Source organism: Accipiter gentilis, chromosome 22, assembly GCF_929443795.1.
Source record: "Accipiter gentilis chromosome 22, bAccGen1.1, whole genome shotgun sequence".
Lineage (NCBI taxonomy): Eukaryota > Metazoa > Chordata > Aves > Accipitriformes > Accipitridae > Astur > Astur gentilis.
In genome coordinates this window covers 19,499,610-19,518,169 of record NC_064901.1, presented here as the reverse complement: position 1 = coordinate 19,518,169, position 18,560 = coordinate 19,499,610, and the positions used below count along the sequence as shown (strand labels likewise).

General features: G+C 43.5%; 1 protein-coding gene across 1 annotated transcript in view; it reads right to left on the bottom strand.

The window, feature by feature from the left end:
* Window positions 1-18,079, bottom strand: part of RPAP1 (RNA polymerase II associated protein 1) — a 42,949-nt gene extending 24,870 nt beyond the window's left edge. The window contains 8 exon segments of the mRNA XM_049825235.1: window positions 136-251; window positions 4,068-4,274; window positions 7,265-7,441; window positions 9,497-9,668; window positions 11,024-11,116; window positions 11,694-11,842; window positions 12,832-13,074; window positions 18,013-18,079. Of these exon segments, the coding sequence (XP_049681192.1) occupies window positions 136-251; window positions 4,068-4,274; window positions 7,265-7,441; window positions 9,497-9,668; window positions 11,024-11,116; window positions 11,694-11,842; window positions 12,832-13,021 (1,104 nt within the window). The 5' untranslated portion in view covers window positions 13,022-13,074; window positions 18,013-18,079.
* Between the last annotated feature and the right edge of the window lie 481 nt (window positions 18,080-18,560).

The window sequence follows — 18,560 nt, the reverse complement described above, 5'->3', positions numbered from 1 at the left end:
TGGGGAATCTCTCAGCCTGATGAAATCTTACATATTGAGTAACCAGAGGACTAGTTTTTGAAGCTTCAAAACTGTTACTGCTGAGAAACCTTATCCAGACATAAACATGAAAGATATAAAATTCTGCTTTCAAACCTTTTTGGTTTTCTTCTGCCGGGGTGAGGGCAAGTCTTTCATCCATTCCAGCTTCTCAAACTCCACATTGTCCATGTGTATCCATTCCTTCTTGGGCTTCACAGGCAGATCATCATCTTTGTTGGGGGGAAAAATAGCAGTCTTACCTTCCAAGGAAGGGATGAAGAAAATACTATTCCCTCTCTGCCAACCTACTTGGCTTAAAGACTGCATCAAATATAGGATTCATGTAAAATAAGAAGAAAACAATTTTCAAACTGACTGCTGGCTGATGCATAAACATCAAAGGTTTAAAGCTGTTTTCATCTTTCTTGAGAGCTAGAAGAGGAAGTAAACAGCACCGTAATGAAATTCAGACAAGGCTAATTTGGGAGAAGTTGAACAGAAGTCAGGACACAAATAAGTCAAAGTGATCAGAACCAGGGCAGAAAAATAGTATCAACCCTACTTTTGAGAAAGCAAACTAACATCATTCAAGGAGGGGGTGTTAGGAGAGATGTGAAACGATTCAAAAGTATTAATGCAGAGAGGTCCAAGCAAATTATTGAAAGCCAGTATGATTTCAGCCTATATACACTGGAAAGAGCACAAACATTACTATTCATGTTGTCCTGGTTTCAGCTGTGATAGAGTTAATTTTCTTTCTAGCAGCTGGTATAGTGTTATGTCTTGGATTCAGTATGAGAATAATGTTGATAACACACTGACATTTTCAGTTATTGCTAAGTAATGTTTAGACTAAGTCAAAGATTTTTCAGCTTCTCATGCCCAGCCAGCAAGAAGGCTGGAGGGGCACAAGAAGTCGGGAGGTGACACAGCCAGGACAGCTGACTCAAACTGGCCAAAGGGGTATTCCATACCATGTATTTGCGACACTGGTCTTCATTGTGTTCCCCTCTAAAGGCTTGAGATCAGCTTGGGAAGAAAAGATCAGAACAGCTGAAAATTTACACGGTTTGCCTGAGAAACAGCTCAGTGGGGAAACTGGACAGTTTAACAAGAATTTCAAAGGTGCAAGTACTAAAGGAAGAAATTACTGATTTAACTATAAAGAACTTTGACTAGAAGAATTTGATAAATAAGACATTTATGCCTGACATCACAAGAGTTGCCCTAGGAAAGAGACAGATCAGCATGTGGAAGAATATCACAAGTGAAGGGACAGGAGAGATGTAACTAGAAATTATCTGAACACCAGGAAAGATAATGCTTGGTACTAGGATACTATCCCATACCGGCATGAGAAAAGATGAGCTAAGAAGTCTTTGCTATCTCAACAGAAATCACATATAAGGACAGGAACAGTCAGTCTGACGGCATGAAAAGCAGCAGCATCACTCCTGCTGGAGCAGCCCAGAGCTCATTTGCCTTGCAGCTATTAATCCTAGTGCTCTGGTCTTCTCTTGCAAGGAACAATGAGTTCCACTGAGACGCTCTTCTTTCATCAGATCTTTTCCTGCTGATAACTGGCCTGAAACCTAACCTTTTATTTTCCTCCAATTAGCAGTTAAACTTTCAGGAAGGGCACGAATCCTTTCTAGGATGAGGCTTCACCCTAATGATCAATGTGGTATTGAGTCAGGCAAGGAACCAAGCACAGAGTTATATTCCTCAGCCAGAAAGCTGTTCCACAGAATTTCAGCCAAAGGCTCAGCACACATTTTAATTGAAGAGAAGAAAAAAGCATCTCAAATGTAAGAAAGTGGAATGTTTGTGGGTGGTAGGTGCAAAACTAGAAGAAATAAAATCAGCAGAAAAATGAAATCTATTGACATTCGTAATTCAACAAATAGTTTTCTCCATTAATCACTAAACTGATAGGGTTGAGTTAATCATTCTATGAATAGGATTACGCATATTACCACCAACCCTTAGTATTATGATCCTGTCAACAAGAAAAGACAGATATATATTCCAAGGCATCCACAGATTGTTCAGTTACTGAGAAATCCCCTTACAAAAACACAAGCTGACAGTGTGAATGCAACATTTGCACTGAACTTTTTCAGACTTGGGTTATATTAAAGGCTACTACCCAACCTCTTCCCTTTCTGTTTTGCTTCTCCCTTTGTCTCAGTGCCAGAATTTACTTTTCCATTTGATAAGATTACAAGTTGCTGGATAAAGCCTTCACCATCCTGTTTATTAGAAACCATAGCCTTTTATCTCATTAGCAAGGCAGTTGTGACTTTTGAGCAATCCCACTGCTTTGTGTCACCATCCTCTCCCTGGGGAAATTCAGAATGACCATTTCTGCTAGGCTATTCATGAGTTTACTTCTGAGCACAAACAGATGCAAAATCCCAGCACTAGGTGCTAATGTCAAATTAATATTTTCACATCTCCTGTTGGCCAAAATGGGCTGCAGACAAACTCATGTGCTGGAAAGGCTTCCCTTGGTTTTATAACTGTGTTCCAGCTCACCCTTTCTTTGCTATTTCAAATATCCTGGGAAAACTCCTCTTCTTTCCTGTGCAGTCTTCCATGAGAAGCAAAAGATGTTGTCAGCACACGACACCCTGAACACGGAGCTATTCCCAAGAGCACTACTACAATCTTGTTCAGCCTTTACAGGCTGAACAACCTGCTTCTATTGCTCCCAGGTGAGTAAAAGAATGTAACTTAACCTGGTGCTATTTGTGCACTTGATTGTTCTGGAACTAAAAGGAACTAAAAATAGTCCTTTTGATTAAGATGGATTTGTGGAAAAGTAGAACTTGGGGAAGAAACAGCAAAAGGACTGTTCAGTGAAGCGTTTTTCTCAATAAGTGGCTAATCAGCACGTGTACACACACTCACAGACTCATCCCTCTCATCAAGAAAATGGTAAACGGTTGTTATCTCTTGCAAACACCAAGCTGAAATCCAGGAGTGATTCAGAGACCTCTTTAATCAGTCTGCACATTGCACTGGGACACAAAGAATGCATCAGAAGAGAGGAGCAAGAGATGGAGACAGCCAAAAATTGACAGGAAACCGGGGTGGGAGGAAGCATGCTAATGAGGAGAGAGACATGCTAGGAACAAAAGTGTGCGAAAGATGAGAATGGAAGCCTAAAATCCCAACAGAGAAAAAGAAATGGCTAAAGAAAAAACTGCAGTGAGAAAAGCAACAATAAGAGCAGAAGCTTAAGGGGAAAACATTTTTCCCTGCCATGAGAACATATAGGTTGCTCTAGCTGCTGGGGATAAAGCAGATTTCTCCTCATACAGGCATATATTGAATATTAAAGAATTCTGTCATAAGAGGCAACAGCTCTGTACAATTCTACCAAAAAAGCGGAAGAACAGTCTATGCCTTAACACATCCCTCCATCCACAGCACAAAGAAAAGAACTGTATCCTGTGGAAATCACGGCATGGTCTCCGAGATACAAGCCACAGAGTGGGGCCTTCAGGAGCAGTGTCATGGTAAGACATACATGCACTATATGAGCAGTTTCCCTGAAGTGGGATTGACTGTCATCTCCATGCTATCCTGAGAGCAAATCACTAACTCTTATCTACCCAAGAACCTCTTGCCCCAACCAGTCCCAGTTAAAAGAAATTATTCAAGCAGCAGCTGAATCTCACTACCACACTCTTCTGTTTCCCTGTCCACATGACTGAACAGAAGAGCATTGATGCCTAGTTTAAAACACATTTTCCCTTCAGAGAATCTCAGAACAAATTTCAAAAACAAAGCAAGATCTCCCACTGAATAGCTCACCTCCATTACACAGCGTATCACCTTTCTAATCTATGGAGCCCAGCTAGAAATAACAGAGATGTTCTTTCTTGAACCCAAAATATACATATTTTTAAAATATCATGATAAAATTCTGAGTTGGATAACTAACAAAGTGTCACATCAATCCAATCTGTATTGATGCAAACACCACACAAACCTTACATTTACGTTGAGAACATTAAAACATGTACTTTGTCTCTTACCTGTGAATTCTACCTTCATATTTTCTTCCTTCCTTACAGATTCTTCCAGACCTGACTCCTGCATGGAAAGAGATGATCCTACACCATGCCGAGCCACAGGCAGAGACTCCACAAACTCCTCCGGTCTGTTCCGTTCCATTTTTAACTCCTTTTTCTGGCCTTCATTGCCACCACGTCGTGACTTTAAGAAAGCAACTAAACTGGAATCTGGAGGTATTGACAAAGAGACAGACAGAGAAGTGACAGAAGGTCTCAAAATACTCTATATGCCTACAGCTCCTGCTATTTATGTTTTAGTCTTTTCATTCCCATTCCACATGCCCTCTTCTTCTGTACCAACTGTCGCTTCTTTTCAAACTGAGGCACTTAACTGCTTTATGACCTCTTCAGCACATATGCTGGGTACAACTGACTGGTGAGGTGACACCAGAGAAAGAGGTGATAAATGTCTTTTCAACCACAAAAATTCTAGTTATTCTCCTAGCTTACAAATAAAGAAATAATTATTACTTTCCCCTTCACTGCCACTGAAAAGGCACATGCAAACAAGACTACTCATTGTGGAGAGAATTCTGGTCTGTGACTTATGGGAGGAACCCAGGTCTGACAGTTTCCCTACCCTGCCTGTGGACTGCTCAGTGGCACCAATCTGAACACTATGAGAATACATGGAACAGACACCACAAAAAGAATCACCTGCTCCTTACTGAATTGCACTAGAGCTGCAGTGCATGGTCTAGATGTTATATTAGGAGCAGGAGATCTTGTTTGTTCTGAACTGACTCCCCATCCTGAGAGTCAATTATGGTCTGACAACATCCAGAAAACAGACATGGCCGTTCTCTTCATGCTTTGGAGGAGAACAACAAAATTTGGGAGGCAGCGGTGTTCTGAAGGACAGATAATGTTCCTACGGCTCTAAAACAGGAAAATGTCAGAAGATCATCATTTTCCTTTCAGATCTGCTACAGACATCCTACCTGATTTTTGCTAGAGTGCACTTTCTCTCCAAATACTCTTCACCTAGAAGATGGTGTTGGAATGTTTATGCCAGAGGGGAACAGCAAGAGCCTGTGCATTGCGTCTCTAAAAGGTACAGAGATACTGCAATAAGCAGTGTCAGAGATGCGTAAAGTAACAGAATATAACACCTACACTGGTTATTTATTCTTTGGAGGACAAAGGACAGGCAATTCAGAAATGCTCTGTACCTGAGAGAAGTCATCCCAAAAAGGAAATGACTCCCATGACCCTGAACATTTCAAAGAGGATGCAGGGATCTACCCCACACTTGATTGCTGTGCACTCTCCTCATGATGCAGTTTAAACCTCCCTTGGCAAAGGACAGGCATTCAGCCCAGTCTCATTAGGGCATGCATATTTTTTCCTGAATGCAAGCAGAGCTCTCACTTTCCCACTTCACTGTACACAGCAAGGAAAAGACTATATTCATTATTTCATCATTTCACACAAACGGTGACAAACAAGTCAGTGATTATGTCAATCTGTGCACAGTATGTCAGAAAGTAAGCCTACTTCTGCCCAGAGTCTCCATGGGCAAAACAAAGACAGTATCAACAATAAGACCCTGAAGACACTGCCCAGCATGGAACTGCCTACCCATCCTCATACTCCACACCATGGACTCTCATCTGCTTCATAACTAAGAGGTTAATTCAGAGACTGGGCAGCGTTAAACACCCACAAATTATTCACACTCCTGAATACAGAGAAAAAGTCTTTTTAATCCACATCTCTGTGCCCGTCCAGTTTCTAAGTTCATCTGTAAGCCAGCAATTTAGTTTAGGAGTTTCTTCATCATGCATAATCCCTAACCATAGATATTTTGGGAATGCCAAAATTACTCCCAGTTTCCTTAAGGCCTCAAAGACTGGCAGATCTACAATTTTAACCCACAGGGCATATAAACAAATACATTGTTTTAGAAAATAATTTATTATTCAAAAATGCTTAAAATACACCCTATCCTTTTTAAACTCCCTAAGTATTCACTTCACTAATACCCCAAAGGATGGAGCAGTGGGGACAAGGAGCAAAGATCACAAATCAATCACAAGAAGAAAGTGCATAAACAAGATATTTTCATACACATGCCATTGTTATAAGCAGTGAAGTTAAAAAAAAATTTTTCACTTCAGGTAGTTTAGGGAGCTCAGCTCTCTGCATGAAGGATGTACCTAAACATTCTGTCTGCATTATTTCGCACAGTTCATTATACCCATGCTGCTTGCAATGAAGATCATTAATATGAACTTTAAGCTAAACCCACAAGAGACTTATGCATCTAAAATGCCACTCACACCTAAATTTGATGCTAGAGAATCAGAAATAATGAGAATTTCAAAAACCCTTGTCCACCACCTACATCTGTACGTCTGTTCTTCTAAGCATGCAAAAAGAAAAAAATTAAAAAAAAAATATCACTGAAACCAATGCCAAGAAGTTTTACAGTGCCCTAGATCACACAGTGTCTTATCAAACATACCACATTCTGTATTCTCCCCCATCTTGTCATCAGCTGTCAGTGACAGGCATTCCCAGAGCACCACTGTGGACAGGGGTCCAAACCAGAGACCAGATCCCTGCCAGAAGACCTGTACCCAACAACTAGACAATTAAATAATTTTTCCATGAAGTTCAAGACTAGTTGTAAGTTCTTCTGCTCTACCAAGTACAGATTTGAATTGAAATCTCCCACATGCCCACGTTTCCCCTATCTGGGTACTGATAGTTCTGGTTGAAGTCTTAGGTATTTTGGAGGGGAAGACCAAGGGCTCTCTCTCACCTCTGCATTGCTATGGCCATCCTAAGCATAGATTTGCTTTCTTATCTGCTTCAAAGAATTACATTTTAGGACTTCAATACATGTATATGTAACCAGGTATTTGGTGTGCAAAGTAACAAAGTGCATGGATCATCTTATCCCACAGCAAAGGGGAGACGAGACAGACTTAAGCTAAGCCCCCCTCTCATTGATGAATAAGCACTCTTAAGTCCTTCACACTTAATTCTTACTCATAAGCTACTGACATGGTATGGAAGCTAGATTATCTACACATACAATGAGCAGGAATCCCAAGCTCCCATCTTTGATTTGTGAATTTGGTAAGACTTCAGGACACCCACACATTCAGTAAACTTCCATGTCTCTAGAATTCACCCTGGGAAGCACATACCCAGCTGAGCCAGAAGCCTTTCCTGCTCCTGCAGGATCTCTTCCTCAGACATGGACTGCAGCTTCTCCAAGTTCTCTTTGTGAATGGCTTGAGCCTCCTGCTCACTCTTTTGGCTTCCAAGACCCTCTCCCGTTATGAGACAAGGCCGCTGAGAGGTCAAAAAGTCACCAGCTTTATCTAGAAGATCCAGCAGAGAAAGCATTTAGTAATTTAAGTGTCTACAGCATTATGAATGCATCTCAGTTTTGTCACTACCAGGCTTGCATAATTTTTTCTTTTTAACATTAGTAGCCAAGTTAAAATAGGAGTAAAGAAGTTTAATTTAGCTTCAAACAAAACTAAAATATTTGGGCTTTCATCCCATGCCACAAAACAACATCATTTCCACCTTATTTCTTCAGGAGTTTGGGGAGGGATGGGGGGAAAGGAATTTTGTTTCTTTAATGCAAAGCAACAGTAAGAAAAGGTAAACTGGAGCATAATTCACAACTGACGAGTCAGAGCATTCTTCCAAGTTAGTGAACACTAGATTCTTTCTCTGCCCAAGAACAGCTGAACCCACATTTGTATATCAGCTGAACCATGACCTAGTGAATACCTGTTGAGTCAGACAGAAAATTAAAATTATTAGGTAAACCAGCTTCCGGAGTGATACAGGATCCATTCTCACACAAGCATGTTTGCTTCTAACAATAGCCTGGATTCCCCTTTAAGGGTTAAATATATTAGAAGTTCTAGCAGGGGGGCATTTTTCCTACCCTGAATAAAATCAAGTCTCCTTTATCACCTGATCTAAATCCTTTTTAAAGGCTCATTTCATTTAACTCTAGCAGCAGGGTAACATGCTCCTTTGGTCAGAGCGAGACACTCCAGCTGTCCTGTAGCCCACTATATGAGAACCTGACTTAGTGGATTTATTCCTTATATGTTGTTCTTATGCTCAATATAATGACTTGGAACATCCCTATGACCCTAAACCAGCCAACCCTGAAAGCATCAAACCCCTGTTCAAACAGCAGTAATGACACTCATCATAACATCAGTAAGGTTTGATGTCATTTCCACAGCAGGTTTTTTTTGCTTATTGAGCAGAAAGAGATGAGAAGACAGAGTGACCTGGTGAAAGATTCAGTAAGCTGCCCACCATCAGCAACTAAGCTGAGGGTTACCAGGCACAAACACATTGTTACTACAAGAAATAGACCTCACCCTCTTCTCCTCTTGCTTCTAATGATCCTAGTGGAACAATCTTGCTGAGGAGGCCAAACCATTTTCTGATCCCTCTGTTGTGCTACTACATTTCAGAAGCGTTCTGCTTCAAGAGGATCACAGCTATAGGGCTGCTGTACTTCCCTTTGAGATTTCTCAGACAGAAGTACACATGCACAATTGCAACAGGATATACAGTAAGCACAGTATATTGATCTGGATGGTGGATTTGTGCGTGCACAGCACATCTGGGGGTTCTCTTACCAATTCTCTGACAGGGGTCAGGGCAGGCAGAAACCTTAGCCAAATGGCAATAACCCTCAAATGACACCTGGCCTCTATTTCAATGTGAAAAAGAGAGTGTCAGGGAAAAACTCAAACACATGGTGGTCCTAAGAAAATAGGACTGCCCAAGACCAAAATAAATAAAAAAAAAAGAGCCCCGAGATGCTGGTACCAGTTGAATTGGTTTCATCTTTCCTTGTCACGTTGCTGTCAGACAAGTAACTGCTGGAGGTGGCACTGACTCATCAGCACTGCCTCACAGTGCTTCCTTATGGAGCAAAGCCACAGTCTCATGGCAGCTGATCTGGTGATGGAAGACTGAGCTTTCAGCTTCTAGTCAGGAGTGAGAATCTGCATCACAGTGATCTCAGAAACCTTCATGAGACACAAGAACCCCCCTCTTCCTAAAATTATGGAAATCAATGATGAAACAAGAAAAACTTTACATATAACAAACAGAGAGGAAAAGGAGGACAAGAACCTTGAAAAAGAAATCTATTTGACCCTGTGTGAAGCAAAAAGGAAATCAGTGAGAAAGCTAACCCAATTTTTAGAATGTTAATTTGGGTCTCAGACCATTTCAAATCTTTGTCATGCCACAGACATTCCAAGCGACCTTGAGATTCCAAAACTCAGGACAACAGTGGTACCCTAATTTAAAAATAAGGTGCGCTGATGTTATGGTTACTAAGGCTATGTAAATACAGTAAGCTGGATAAGCAGAACCTTCTCACTTACCGCCCCTGATGCTGGGGAGAGGTGCCTCTCCTGCTGATCCCTCAGGATCCAGGGCATCCGATCTTATTTGCACGCACTCGGCAGCAGAGGGAGCCGTTGCTGCCTTTTCAGCAGCTCTTCTCGATGCCATCTTTTGTGCAAAGATGCTTTTTCTTCCAGATCCCACCTTCACCTGCAAACAGAGAAGCCATGTGTCACCACTTTCCTCTCCAGACTCCCCCGCACACCTGCCACTAACAAATGTATAGATCTGAACCTAAAGACACCCTCAGATCAGACTTTGGGACATGACACAGAGAAGCTGCTGGCAGCCACCTGCCCTTTTCTGTGCATGTGCTATTTTATTTTTTTAACACATAGTTTAATGCTAGAACAGAGAGACAAAGACATGGAAGTTTTTACCACCTAGAGAAGGAAGATGATTAATTATAAGTGAATTCAAACCAGGCAAGTACACCTAATATATCACCAAAACACAACAGTTCCAGCTTTCCTGCTGTTTGGAAACTCTGCATAGCTGAATACTTTGCATTTCTGAGGATAAATGGGACTATACTGCACTGTGCTCACCACATGCTTGGAACAGGCTTCTTATAAGGTGATTAGAAAGCAGCAGGGTGAAGAGATTTACACAGTAAGAAGTGGGCAAGTGGTGCTAAAATAATCCTGACTAAATTACTGTGCTGCCTGCCTAGGCGATGGAAGGGCATGGCTCTGAACAGCCATGCACAGGATGCACAGGAAATCCAAAGCAGACTAAGCAAAAAACCTCTTGCATGTCCCCAGTCCAGAGAAGCAGTTTAAAAGGCAGTCTGAACACTTGGTAGCTGCTTTGTGCACTCCTGCAACAGGTAAAGAGAACCGGTAGTTTAAAAAGTATTAGTCTTTCCTTTCAAAAAAGCTGTCCATCAAAATAAGCTACCTCTTCAAAGCAATCACAGCTATCAATCACATACCAATTCCCAGCATCTGACTCCCACTCAGCTAGCAGCTCTTGCTACTACAGCAACGACTGCTGATAGCAGCCATGGCTTCCAGTTTTACAGCCTCAGAAAAAACAATTACATTAAAATCCTAAAAGCTGCAGAAGATAATCTGTGAAACCATACTCAAATGTCATGCCAGGAGACATCAGGTGCAACTTCAATAAGTACGGACTTACTGCTGAACAAATTAACAGAGATTGTTCCTCAGAGAAAAACAGGCAGGACAGGATCGATTCTACTACAGCAGTGCAGAACAGATCCACCTCACTGAAGTTCGCTGAAGGGGATTGCCTTTTTCCTAAACAGAAAGGATTCCAGTATTTAACTGTAGGGTATGGAGTGCCTATTTGATGGCAGCTTGGTGGAAGAGCTCTCTCCTACACCAGCATGGCAATGCCAGAGATATGTTGAGCTAGTTCATAATCTCCAGCATGCCAAGTCACTCATTTTGAGCCCTACCACCTACCAAGCATTAGGCTTTGATGTGGGGAAGTTTTAATTGTTAATGAAGGTAGCATAAAACAGCTGCTCCCAATCTTACCTCACTTTTTATCTCAGAGCGGTGAAATGTCCTTGGAAATGGGTCTCCCGTGGGCACTGGCATGGTCACTGCTACTGCACTCGTGTCTCGTTCCTGCAGCAAAAAGTTCAAACACTGTAGAAACCATCGCAACAGCCAGGCATGTTTATATCATTTGGCTAAAAGTGGACTCAAAATCTCTCAGCTCTGCAGCTCGCAAGCTTTCTGCTACACCACTGTCAGGCTCAGAACACCTTGTTCTTATTTAGAGCCAAAGTGAGGCTATTTTCCAAAAGGCTGGGCTACCAAACTCCACACACCACTCAAAGAATCAGATAAAGGAAAACCTGGGCCAGTGCAGAGCAACGAGAACATCCCCCTTAGAGAGAGTCCAGAAACTCACCCAAATCCACAGTAGAGCACATGCCTGCATGCAGGCAGTGTGACCTGTAGGCAGTCTGGACTCAAGAGCAGATTCAAACCCATATTTAACTGACAGCAAAAATATACCCAAAGAGCTTTTTCTTTCAAGGTGCTCCAGGACACTGGTCTGCAGTGCTATAACTGCTTCATTACACCGTAGAAATAAAAAGCAGCAAACAGAACCTTTCATCCCTGTCCACTGCTTAGTTCACAGCATTCAAAAAAACGAACTAACAACACTAGACCATCACATAAAAACCAGACATACAATAATTTTGCTGAAGACTGCTGTAATGTGTTGATCGTGACTCTCCAGTCTTTCCTCTGGATCTTCATCCTCAAAGCGGACACAGGCACTTTTGATCTTGGACTTTTTTGGAGGAGCTGGAGTTAGAGCTGGGAGAGTATCAGGAAAATCTAGGGAGGGGAAATAATAAGAAAAAAAAAAAAGCAGTCAAGTTACTCATATATAACTACTGTGCAATAGGTACCAGACCAAGGCTGCCTAATAGCACCTATTATTGCTCTGATGAGAAACAAAGATGATGAGGAAGCAGTAAGACAATTAAGAGTCCTCTGTCTCTGACTGGCACTGGGTAGTGGAGAGAAACATGCTCAAGAATTCTATTATTTATGTATTGGCACCAAGGTCTTTTCAAAGAGCTTAATAAGCAGGAAAGGGTACTGAGGCCTGACTGCAAGTATTAAGGGTAGAAGCAAGGCTGTACAGAAACAAATAGGGTCCTTGCAGGTTGTGTTCAGGCACAGAAAAGCACATTTCCGCTGCCAGCTCTAACAGTGAGTGATTTGTATGATCATGAGCAAGTCAAGGCCTCCTTTTCACTATCTATAAACCAGGATCTTATTTCCTTACCTGGAACCAAGCACTACAAGATTTAAGTTGTTGCTTTTAAGAAAGGACCTTGAGCTTCTGAGACTATTAAGCACATAGCATAAGTGTTACAGTTACTACTGATGGAGGAAAACAAAACCGCAGGAAGGCGGCCTATCAAGCCTGATCTGCTGGCTGAAAGCTGGAGCTGTTAGCAGAGCTAAATCTCAAAGACTCTGAGAACAGGGTCTGGATAGATGGCAAAATAAGCAGTGACTGTCCAATGGGTACGAATCACAGAGAACGCCTCTTGCATTGAGGCTGGCAAGACACCACAGACAGCTGATAAATGTAGACAAAGGCCACGTGTTGGAAAGGTAGTTCTACTGGATGCTGGTAAAACTGGACGAGTGCATTCTCCAACAAGGCTAAGAACAAACAATACTGCAAGGAGGACACACATGCAGGGCAAAAGCAACACTGGGTTGAGAGGGAGATGAAAAGGCAAGCACTGAGGAACACTGAAAGGGACAAAGAATTGCAGTAATTCAAAGAAGTCCACAAGGGAAATTACCATCCAACATGACTACATCCTTGCTGTCTTGTAGCTGGGGTCTCTCGGCATCTGTGCTCCCTTTCTCCCCCTTCCTCTTGTCTGCTTTCTTCACAATCTTTACTGCAGGTGAAGCTCTGGCTGCCAAGAACTGGTTTTGGAAGTGCAGCAGGTCTGCCTCAGACTCTCCAGGCTTCGGTCTCGACAACATCCTGCCTTCTTGCTCTTGCAGCCTGGCCCTGCGTGCTGTTCACATGGAACCTACTGAAGATATGGAAAACTGGTTACAGAACTGGATTTCCTGGGGATAGAAGGGGAACAGCAAGGGAAAACTATTCATTTTTGTTCCACTCTGCTGTTCCTGTACATACTGCAGCCACCCCAGGACACAACTAGTTGTACCAGAGTCCCAGACAAACTGTTTACCTTTTTCTTCATTGCCAAACAACACGCTTCTAGGCAAGCCAACACCTGGTCTGCCAGCCAGCTGGGAGCAGAATGGCATCCATCCAGCAAAAAGTCAGCCAACAAGTGTATCACTGCCAGAATGCCAACAACATGGCCTTGGGTTTGCAAAGCCATAGAAGCACCTGGCCCAAGACAACAGATTTGACTTACTCCATTATCAACACCAACCAGGAACATCAGAGGCACAATATCATGCAAACCTCCCCCCTCCAGCATATGGTCTTCTCAGGATCCTAGCATTAGCATCCCTGTCAGGATGCAAAAGCCTGTTCATGTAGATTTGGACAATCCGCTCACTCTCACTGACTCTGTTTGCTCTCCTTCTCACTCAAATCTCCCAAGAAAAAAAAAGGTTTTCTTCCTTATCTAGTCCTCCTGCTTTAGTTCTCTCTCACTCTTTCACTGCCCTCTTATTGGCAGAAGTCATGCTATTTCCAAGCATTTTCATTCACTGCCCAGGCCAGTTTTGGGTTGAAAGCCAAGGGTGGTATTTATTAAGACTTTTACCTCTGTGCATATGAGAACTTACTAGGAAGGCAACTATTCTACCTCTCATCTACTGGGCATGAAAATATTTGTATTACTCCCCATCTCTTACTCCCAGAGCCTGGGACCATCAATCCATTTCTCACAGGTAGCAAATAGAGTGTTTGCAAATACATGTCACGCTAATTGAATCACTGATCAGCACTAATGCTACAGACTTGACACCCTCCCATGCTTAGTATGTTGAAATATTTTGTACATATTTGATCTCTTCCACTTCTGAAAGCCCATCAGGACTCAATGATGATTTATTGCGAAGTTGGAAAGGAACGTAGATATGGATTTTTAAAACTACAGTTATCTGCCATAGGGATAGGCTGTAGACATGAGAAAATGCAAAGATTAGAAGTGAATCTCTGTCTTAATCTGACCAAAATAAAGTTCAATCATTGCGCAGGCACAGCCACTGCCCTGAAGCCACAGCCTGGTTTATGATTATCATACTTTATTGTAAAATATGTGGGGAGATACTTTGTGGGAAGGATGCTAACAGATACAAGAATTACTTCATGCAGTATTTATGACCTACACTTGGAATATTTATACTGTTTTCCAGGATCTCATTCTTGACCAAGGTTGGTTCCATGTGATGCTGCTGGTTCCAAGAGCATAAAGAGGTCCAAGGAGTTTTATGATTGGATGTTGGGGTTTTTTTTAAACTCAAGGCCTTAGTGTAAAACCACCAACCATGCACAACTTTCTGGAATTCTTTTTCCTGCCCCTCATTTTGTGCAAAAGCTGGATTAAAAGCATTCAGACTTAAGAGTTTTGTGTACCAAAACAAAGTGGATTTTCAGAGTTTTCAAGGCTTCCAGGGACTCCTTTCACTTCAGCACTTCATGACTGAGGAACCAGACCTCTTCATCCAATGCCAACATCACGAGTTAGTTGCTCGATTTCAGACATCTCAAAACACTGACCTTAATGAAAGCTGTCAGCTCAAGAGTCCCAGAACAACAACTTCCATTTACACCAAGCCTGCATATGGCACAAGCAGCAGCAAGAGGAACTTCCCTGTACCCTCTGAACAATAAAACCCTCCCCCAGCACACAGGAAAAAATGCCTGACTTCTCTACCAACGCTGTCAAAGACATCTGTGGAACACAGCCACTAGCAAAGGCTACTTCAGGGCAGGAAGGGAAGGGAGCACCCTGCTACAGTGCCTTGCTACTGTCGGAGAAGGACTTAACACAAAAACACCTGGGATGTCATTGTGGTTCTGACTGATGCTGAGAATGCAGAAACACTGCCTTTCAGCCCAGTTCCCTTGCAACTGCACAGCAAAAGTTGCAACTTCTGCAGACAGCTCCTTTTTTTGTGCACTCCTAGCATAAGCACACACCTACTTGCTGTTTATTTATGGAGCTTTCTGCCACAACAGCAGCTCCAATAGTCATACTTCAGTTGATAGGTCCCTCTTTGATATGCATGAGTAGCACCACATGCATCAGAAGCCAAGTGTTTCATGCCCTATCATCATAGGCTTCAAAGCCCAAATGAGGATGATGCTAGGATTAACAGACACAAAACATCCAGTTATAAGCAAAGCGTGCTGCTTATCTTTCTGTAATAAGCCTCTTCCACACAGGGACATACATAAGCTTGTCCAAGTCTCTGCATATTAAAAAAGTTAATCAAAAAATATAGGAGGCCTTGAAACTGCCTTAATTTGCCTGGGGAACTGTCAGGCAAAAGCCAACTATGCAATCATTGTCTAAAGAGGTTAGATTTTGTTCCAGGAACCATTTCCTCAAAGTCACTCCTTCCTCCATGTGGACCTAGAGGCCACCCAAATGTACAGAGTTACAAGATGGTAACACAGAGGTGGGCATTAGTTTGGTGCAAAAATAGTTAAAAGCCTTAAATGTGTTCTTTCCATGTTCCAATTGGGTCTAGAAATTTAATACAGCCAAGGCCTCTGACTTGGTCCATCTGCAGTCCAACAAGCTAGAAACTGCTTAAATACCTATGGGCCTTGCGGACAGACAGAACGTAGTGAAAATAGTTTGCTTTCTAATGGTACCTTTTTCCATGCCCCCTGCAATCCATCTAAGCACATTAGCACCACTCACCTGGCCATCATAAGGAGTAATTCTTACCCACCGGAGCTCAGAGAAAACACACAAGAAAAATAACACACTACTGATGATCAGCACTAACCCCAGCATCCTATGGTCTGGTTATCTCCAATCTTGCAGCTGGCTACTTGAAAGCTAACCACACACAAACTGTTTGCCTAGAGGGACCACCATCTAGCAGACACATGCAACCTGCTGAAGGTATTGCCCTAGGAACACATGTAAGGGATCAGAAATGCTGTCAAAGGACCACAAGCACCTGTACACACCAGAACATAGTGATTATTAAGTGAATACACTACTGTTTGCTGTTGTATCCCCTGTCTGCACTAAAAGTCTCAATACATAGTTTTCTGTCATGCTCTGGGCTTTCCATGGATACTGTTTGAAAAGCCCATCAGTGCTGCAGGAAGTTTTACAAATGCAGCTCGGACCAGTGGTCTAAGTCAGACTAAAAGAAGACACAAAATCACAGAAGGCAATAAAGCCACAGACTGCTTCAAGTGCCAAGATACACTTTTGGATTAACCAACTTCAGCCCAAGTGTAAGCCTGAGAAGGAATGCCAGTTAGGGCAGTAAGGGACCCCAATCACCAATTAACACAACACCAGCATATCACGGAGAATGGCATTTACTTCACAGAGAAACTGAGACCTATAATACTCTTCCAACATTTGCCAGAAGCAGCGTTTAAGCTTCTGAGGCATATACTACCAACCTCTGCCACTATTCTCAGCAGAGCTAAAACAACATAAGAATCAGGCACAGCATTTGTTTGAGCAAAGTATCACTCCACACCTGTCCAAGGTTTTTACAGGTGCCATCAGGCTACAAAAAGCTGTACTTACTTGATATAATCCAATACTGTTATGATTTTTATTTTATTCTAGCTTATCTGCATTTAGAATGCATTTTTCTTCCACAGAAGCAGAGCCCTACAGCCCAAAGGAGACACATCACAACAACAGCCAAGAACTAGACACAGTTAAAAGAGACAAGGTAGCAAGTACACCTACAAGCAAAGAATCATCTCTGACTCCTACTGATTTCTGAACCCTATCATTTTTTTTCCCCATCCTCAAGTCTAGGACTTTGCATTCTTTTGCTAAAGTTATCAGATTTGGGTCAAAGAAGAATACAAGGTCCTGCTGTCACAATCAGTGCCTCAAATCAACATATTTCTTCAAACCTTGTTGGTTGAGGCAAGGAATTAAAAGGAGAAGCAAAAAGTCACATCTCAGCTTCTTCAAGGCAGCTCAGCAGTCAATGGAAAGGTACAATTCCTCCACTCTAGGTAAGCAGTCAATGAAATCCTCACTCAGGACTCTTGGCTACTTTGCAAAACGGTGCTCAGCTCTGTCACAAAAACGCTTTCTGCACGCAGTACTGTAATGACCAATGGTCTAAAACATCTAGGCTTGACAAGACAGGCAGCAACTTTTACCTGCTACAGAAAAGGCCGATACCTGTAAAGACCCTCCTCCCAGAAGGAAAAGCCCAGTCAAAAGCTTTAAGAACGTCTCCTCAACGAGGCTCCACGTCTCACGCTGGTCATGTAAAACTCTGTCACTGTTATGTTGCCTGTCAGACACATACCGTGTGCGCGCATACACCGTTTTGCCTCCAGAGAAGCTGCTGTCCCCAGCTTGCCTGAAGAGTCTCCCCAACAAAGAGGCACCAACACGGCACGAAATAAAAGCAACGAGCTGCTATTAACAAACTAAAGAGCTGATGCGTCCCGACGCTCCCGCCGCCCCATCACAGCCCTCACGGGCTTTCCCTAAACCAGTCTGAACCGAAGTCTTAAACACGCAGACGTAGGCTAGGCCCGGCGGGAGGCCTGGAGAGGCCTCTACCTGACGGGGAACTGCTCGGGGTAAGGACCCAGCGAAACTGGGCCCCGCAGCGCACCGGGGCAGGGGGTGGAGGGAGGGGGGCGGCACGGCCGCTGCCACGGAGGCCGCACGGCGCCGGTAAGCCGCACTCCTCTTCACGCTACAGTAAAGGTGAAGCCGTGGGGCCCCGCTGGCTGCCCCGAGCGAGGCGAGGCGAGACGAGGCCCGGCCTAGGCCCCGCCGCCACCGCCGCAGCTCCAGCCGCGAACTCACCGGCGCTCGGTCCCCGCCGCTCACCGCCAGCACTTCCGCTCTGCCCCGCGGCAGTTACTTCCGCCCGGCAAGGCGTCACTTCCGCCCAGCCCTTGCCACCACCTCTCCGCCGGCGGGGGCGGGGCGGCGCCATTTTCCCTCCCCTCAGGGCTTTCGCCGGAGCTTCGCCGGGGTTTTTCTGGCAGGCACGGTCCCTCTAAGGCAGGTCCCGTTGCTGGCTCCCTTGCTGGCCCGGGAGAAGGTGTGGGGAGGCTGCTACTGGCGGCTTGGTGCTCGTGAGAGGACGTCCCGCCGCTGAACTACCTCTCCAAGTTGGCTCTTGGCTTGTGCAGTCCCCAGTGCGGGTTCCTTCAGGCGTTTTCGTCGGAACTAAATAGAGGGTACCTGGACCCAATAGCGTGTGTCTGCACGTATAGAAGTGCGTGTATGTAAATGCAGGATCTGTGCCTTTTCGTTATGAGAGGGCATTGATGCGCCTGAGACCGGAGGTATTTCAGGAGAGCAAATACATAAAGCTGTATAAACATGGCTGCAATTTATTATTCATG